The sequence below is a fragment of the Pinus tabuliformis genome, chromosome 5_1 (assembly GCF_031772625.1).
Source record: "Pinus tabuliformis cultivar Carrire ecotype Pingquan chromosome 5_1, CPIR1, whole genome shotgun sequence".
Taxonomy (NCBI): Eukaryota; Viridiplantae; Streptophyta; class Pinopsida; order Pinales; family Pinaceae; genus Pinus; species Pinus tabuliformis.
In genome coordinates, this window is record NC_142305.1 from 161857441 (window position 1) to 161864577 (window position 7137).

Here is a 7137-nt window from a genome sequence, read left to right on the forward strand (position 1 = left end):
CATAAAGAGTATATTAATAAAAAAAATATTCCTATTGCTCATTTTGTGTTCTAAATATAATTGATTTAACTGGTAAAAGTAACAATTGAAAGGAACACTGATTCACCCCCCTCTCAGTATTTCCAGCAATTGGTATCAGAGCCAGTACCTTCACTCAAATCCTAACAGCTTGAAGGTTGATCATTTAGAACACAAATGGTGAAGCCAAGGAAGAAATTCTCCAATCCTCCTAAAGATGTGTCTCCCTCAACCACCGAATATGAAATCAATCAATTTGTGAAGGCTCTGTTATTCAATGGAAACTTTGATATATAGGAAGAAATAATGAGTATTTTTTAAAGACTCAAGGCATTGAAGTCTGGAAATTAGTGATTGTTGATAGCATGATGGATGGAGAATCCAAGGAGTACAATGAAAAACCGATGAAGGTAATATTGAATGAGCTACCAGATTCTATAAAGGACAATTTAGAAAAGTGTTCGTTGGCAAAGGGTATATGGGACAAACTTCATCACATTCACTCAAAAGGAGCATTGACCATGACCACTAGTCAAGAAGACGATGGAAAGAAAGAAGGAAATCTAGAATCCATCAAGGAAGTTGAAAATAAGAATGATGACATCAAGGCTAAAGAAGACCTAGAATATGAAGAGAATGAAAAATATTTTGAAGAAGATCTCCTCACTAAACTTATGGCTTCCAGGGAGGAGATTATCAATTTGAAAAAGGAAAATGAGGAACTTAAGAAGAAGTCACTAGCTGGTGACCAAGACCAAACAAGGCAGGAAGTTGACCTTGTAAAGCTTCAAGTAAAAGAAAGAAAGCATCATGAATAAGTCATATCCATGACAAATCAATTGGATAAGGCAAAGAAACGAGAAGATACCTTGTCAAGCCACCTTGAACAAAGGCAAAAAATATTGAACAAACTTGAAGCAGAGATTGGTTAATACAAGGAAGAGGTCGCTCACTCATCCATCTTTCAAAGAATTTGTCAAAACAACTTGGACAACCTTCACTCCGCCTGAAGGCTCCAAGATGTTCCAGTTCCAACAGAAACTCAAATATTTAAAAAACCATCTAAAGCGGTGGAACAGTGAGACCTTTGGAGACATCTTCAAGGCGCAACATAACTTAAATAAGGAAATGGCGGAACTCCAACAAAAAATAAGCACAGAGGGTCACACTGAGGGGACCCTGGAGCAGGAGCAGTGCATCCACAACCAGCTGGAGGAGAGGAGAAAGCAGGAGGAGATATATTGGAAGCAAAAGTCCAGGATCAGATGGCTGAAAGAGGGCGAACGAAACACCAAATTCTTCCACCGAACCACGGTTCAACGAAGAATGCACAATAACATCCCTTTCATTCAAAAACAAGGAGGGGCAAAAGCAGAACAGCATGAGGAAATTGAGGAGGAGTTCCTTCATCACTTCAAGCAAGTTCATCTAGAGCCCGATGCAGACAGGCGACCTGCTATAGATAGAATTACACATAATGTGCCAAAGTTAATCACGGAGGAACATAATGAACTTCTCCTCCACCCTATTCTTACTCAGGAGGTGGATACAGCCATGTCACAGCTCAAGGAAGGAAAAGCCCCTGGCCCGGACGGCTTCACCACAACTTTCTTTCACGCTTTCTGGGAGCTGATAAAAGTGGAGGTATGGCAAGTTGTAGAGGAATCGAGAGCTCTGCATTGGCTACTTCCCTCACTCAATTCAACTTTCATTGCGCTTATACCAAAAGAGGCGGATTCAATCACCTCGGACAAATTCAGGCCGATTGCTCTTTGCAATGTCATATACAAAGTCATCAGGCTGATTGCTCTTTGCAATGTCATATACAAAGTCATCTCCAAAGTAATCGCCAACAGGTTAAAGCCCCTCTTGCCACTGCTCATCTCTCCGGAACAATCTGGATATGTGGAAGGGAGACAGATAATGGATGGCATTATCCTCTCGCATGAGATCATACACTCCCTCAAGCAGTCCAAACAGGCAGGTATGATTCTAAAACTTGATCTTTCTAAGGCTTTTGATAAGCTCAGTTGGACCTACATACAACAAATGCTAATTGCCTTTGGATTCTGCCCCATGTGGATCCGTTGGATCATGAGTCTCATTTCCTCCTCTTTCTTCTCCATTCTCGTGAACGGGATCCCTTCTCGCCCCTTCAAACCATCCCGTGGAATCAGGCAAGGTGATCCCCTCTCCCCCTTCCTCTTTGTTTTAATGGCTGAAGGCTTAGGTCGTCACATTAAACAAGCCCTCCTCTCTCAACAGCTCAAAGGTATCTCCATTCACCACTCCCCAGCTATATCCCATCAGCAGTTTGTTGATGACACCATGCTCTTTGGCTACCCTTCTGTCCAGGAAGCCTCCCACTTTAAAGCCCTGCTCAATGACTTCTCTGAAGCCTCCGGAACTAGCATCAATAGCTCCAAATCGCATATCTTTTTCTTTCACACCCCTTCTGTCGTTAAGACTGTTGTTGCTCGAATCTTGGGATTCCCCATTGCATCTCTCCCCTCTCATTACCTTGGAGCCCCCCTTTCTGCCTCAACCATCAAGCACTCCTCCTGGCATTCTCTCATTGAGAAGCTCGAATCCCGTCTCAACCTCTGGACGCACAGAGCTCTGAACTTGGCCAGTCGTGTAGTGCTCATAAAGTCAGTTCTTCAGGCAATGCCGCTATACTTATTCTCAATCCTAGCGGCACCAAAATGGGTTCTAAAAAGAATTAGGGCTCTTCAGCGAGGTTTCCTATGGGGAAACACGGCAACAAATCGCAAATGGGCCCTGGTAAAATGGACCACTGTTTGCACGCCCAAAGAAAAAGGGGGCATTGGCCTCAGAGACCCCGCGCATAGCAACACCATCATGAGCGCAAAAATCTGGTGGCAATGGCTCTCTAACCCAGAAAAACCTTGGGCCACAATCTGGATGGCCAAATACGCCAATCACAGACCCCAGGAGGAGCTCATCAGGTTCACTCCCAATGACAAAGGCTCGCTAATTTGGAATGCGGCCAAACAACACTTCCAGTTGATACAGCAGCATAGTTTCTGGGAAGTAAGAAATGGCAGAACTGCACGATTCTGGACAGATGCTTGGAACCAAATGCCACAACTTAGTCTTATTCTTAATCCACCTTCGAAATTCATTGGGGAGGAGTAGCAACAAGATAAGATTCGGCATTATTGGACTCAGGAGACAGAGCAAGGCTTCAGGAAATGGAAACAGGGTAACCAGTTAATCACAATTGAAAATCACCAAATCGTTGAGGAGCTGGAAAGGGAGCTGCGCAAAAGAAGCATCAGACTTGACGAAGGCAGAGACATTCTACGATGGGGGTACTGGCCTAAAGGAGCCTTCACCACATCTGAGGCCTACAAAATCATATGCAATAACCCTGCTCCCCCTGACCCAATTTGGAGCAAAATCTGGGGGTTAGGATCTTGGCCCAAAGTCTCCTACTTCCTTTGGTTGGTGGGACATCAGAGAATCCTCACATGGGATAAACTCAGGCGCAGAAATTTTCATGGCCCCTCCATCTGTTTTAATTGCAATTCCCATGAGGAAACTCTCCAACACCTCCTGGACTCCTGCCCCTTAGCCAATCAACTATGGGAAAAGGCTAGCTTCAGATGTCAAAGAAGATGCAGACTTGAGGGCGACATCACCAACTCTTTACGTCATTGGCAACAGAATCCTTACAAAAGTGAAATTCTCAACCATTTATGGAACATAATCCCTGGGTTCCTCCTATGGAGCATATGGAAGGAAAGGAACAAACACATATTCAAAGATCAGTGATCTTCGATAGATAGTATCTGGAGTACGCTTTGTGGGAATCTCAAAGAGACGTTGTTGCTCCGCTCATGGACTGAGAAGGACTTTCCGACTCTAGACAATGAGAAAGCCATTTTAGAAAACTGGCAAATGCATCTTCCTCAGGGATTTCACAATAACAGCCCTTCTAATGGCAACAACCTTAAAAAAGTCTCCTGGACTGCCCCCCCAAAGCATACCTTCAAGCTCAACTTTGATGGTGCCTCAAAAGGAAATCCTGGAATTGCAGGCTTTGGCGGAATTTTAAGGAATCACGAAGGCATACCCCTGCTGCTCTACTTTGGGAACATTGGGTGGGATACCAATAACTCGGCTGAGTTAGAGGGACTCTGGCAAGGACTCCTTCTCGCATGGAAACACAACTTCCAACCCCTGGAAGTGGAAGGAGACTCCCAGATCCTTATAAATATGGCCAAGCATCTCCTAAATGGATCTCATGCAAGGAAAATAGCTACCAGTTGGAGGCTCGAAGCGAGATTGGAAGCCATAGAACAAGCGCTCCACAGCAACAGGGCCATCACCTTTAATCACATAAAAAGGGAAGGCAACAAGGTCGCTGACCTCCTGGCCAATATAGGGGTGGAAAATGAGAATACTCTACTCACAGGAAAACTGGATATCATATCAAATCATGATCAGGCACAGGAATGCACTCGTCTGGTCCAAAGAGATGCGGCTCCCCCGGATGCGGGTGATAGCTCGGATGGGACGCGCGTTTAAATGTGGCCACATGCCAGCCATGCACCGTCGCAAGGGAAACACATGGGCGCAGGCCTGTCTTTGGCCGCGCGGGAATGAAATGTTTGATATTTTCCAGAAGTGCTTAAATGCTCTGTCCGACACTTCAGCTCGCATGGAGGTCGCAGTAATGGCGGACGGGTTTTGAGGTGGAGGCAGCTATGTCAAAAGCAATGGTGGGTTGGATCTCACTGCGTCGGTTCATGGTATGTTCATGGTTCTTCCCCAGGGTATGTTTATGCAACCCCTGGAGCTGCAAGCAGCTCCAAGAGGCTATCTTTCCGTTTGGGCCAATTCACAGTTGGTTTGTGGTATCCTCGGGTCTGGTTTGATCCTCAATTTCGCACTGTGAATTTTCCATTTGGACCCTGCAATTATGGTTAGGCCTCGACAACGAATACTCAGCCATCGCGGCACCTCTCGTGGGGGATCTTCGTGCCCTCTTGCAGATGCTTCCTATCCCCATTTCTGCCATTGCAATTGTCATCGTTCCCTTGATGCCAACCCCCTTCAGTTCAGTCAATTCTTGGACTCAAGCGCTCCTGATTCTGCTTCCTCGCCCGCCTTCAGCTCTACCATTTTCAATTTCAATATTTCTTTGAACTGCCCCCGGATCAGTGCCCATGTCTCGGTTTTCTTCATCAAAGCCTCCTAGGATGGCAACGACTCTCAAGACGATTGGGGGAAGCAGCCAGCTGACGGCTCAGAGACAGTCGTGAAAACGCCTGCGGCTACACCAGAGGATGTCTCAAATCGCCCTCTGGCTCAGAAGGAGATGATCAGCAAAGGCGAAGACGTCAACATGAAAACTGCTCCCACTGCAGTGGAGGTGGAGGAATACGGGTGGTGCCGGGTGGTTGAGGAGGAACCGGACGAATAGCGGTGCCATCGTTCCAGGTCTCTGCGACACTTCTGTTAAGCCTTTCGGCCTCTCCTGCTGCTTTGATTATATTTTGGTCTTAAGTTTTTGTTATGTCGGCAAACTGTCTTTGTGAGGGTCTTGGGTACCAGGATCTTGTTCTATGGTTGGGATGTGTCTGTTTTCCCCTGCGCGGGATTATTTTGATGTTCTGCTGGTGCCCCTGTGAGGGCTGGTTTATTTTTGGTCTGGTTAAGTCCTCGGACACTGCAGTCTCAGTTGTTCCAAGCTGCCATTACAAGAAACTGGTTCTTTCTGTCTTGAAATGATGTAACTGATTTCTGTTTATGTATATAATAGATTAGTTTTAACGAGAAAAAAAAATACAAGGAAGAGGTCTCCTCTCTTAAAACTCAACTAGAAGAAGCAAGAAATCTAGTACAAGGAGCTGAGAAGACAATGGAAGCACTGGAAATCATAGAAGGACAAGTTGATGAAGCAGAAAAGGAGAAAAACACCATGATATGTCAACTAAAATCAAAAGATGAAGACATATTTAAACTAAAATCTAACCTCAACCTTCTCAAGGCCGAAACATGTAAAGCTAAAATAATCATGGAAGAAATGGAGAGAAGTCTAGCTAAGGAAAATGAAGAAATTTTCATAATGAAATCAGATATCATCTTCCTTAAAAAAGAAGCAAATGAAGCAACTTATATCAAGGAAGAGATTGAGAAACACCTTGCTAAGAAAAATAATGATTGCGAAAGATTGGAAGAAGAAATTTTCTCCCTTAGGAAAAAGGTTGAAGGAATGGACAAAATCTTGAAAAGCTCTTAAGCCTTGGATGACATGCTCAGCCATCAAAGATCCCCATTTGATAAATCAGGTCTTGGCTATGAAGGAGAAGCCTCAAGCAAGAATGATAATTCTTCAAACAACAAGTATGTGAGGAAGCTAGAAAGAAATGTTGATTCTCCTAGTTCTAGCAAAGGAAAGTATAAGAGTCAAGTCAACAGTGAAGGAAGCTCCGTTCCAAGAAGAAATGCAGATGGTGTCAAGGATGCAAGAAGCAATGGCTATAATAAAAGGATATCAAGGAAGAAAGACTTCATAAGTACATCAATGAAATCTCCATCTCCCAGGTACCAAAGTTTATTTCCTGGTTATTGTTATTCTTGTTCAAACTTTGGACACATGGCAAAAGATTGTAGGGCATATCATAAAGATAGATATTTTGGTCCTCGACAATCTCCAAGAAGTAATTTTGCAAGAAATCATGAATCTTATTCATTAACAACATAGAATGCTTCAAGTGTCATAACATTGGTCATATGGCATGTGATTGTAACTTGATTTGGGCTCCTACACAAGCTAGATCCATTCCAGAGAAGAAAGTTATACAAGTATGGAGAAAGAAGCAAACTGGATCCGAAAATCTCTTGAATGCTCTCGCCGACAACACATGTTGTTGACTTGATGAATATAACCTTGATATTTTGAGTGTTTGATAATGGGATTATACCAAAAAGAGACCACGTATACAGTTAGGGGGAGCTTGTGATTCTTATTGATTATTGTAGAAGCTATTCATGAAAGGGTCCCTATGAAATCCTTTATGAGCTATATTGACAATCATTCATTGATAGATCATTTCTCAGGAACTCTTCTTAGAAAGAACGTGATCT

At 43.8% G+C, this 7137-nt stretch overlaps 1 protein-coding gene across 1 annotated transcript; it reads left to right on the forward strand.

Moving 5' to 3' along the window:
* The first annotated feature begins 1146 nt into the window (after positions 1-1146).
* Positions 1147-3177, forward strand: LOC149163927 (uncharacterized). The gene is made up of 2 exons (XM_089429307.1): positions 1147-1848; positions 2374-3177. Exons 1-2 carry the CDS (start codon positions 1147-1149, stop codon positions 3175-3177), a joined length of 1506 nt encoding a protein of 501 aa, XP_089285433.1.
* Positions 3178-7137: the final 3960 nt, after the last annotated feature.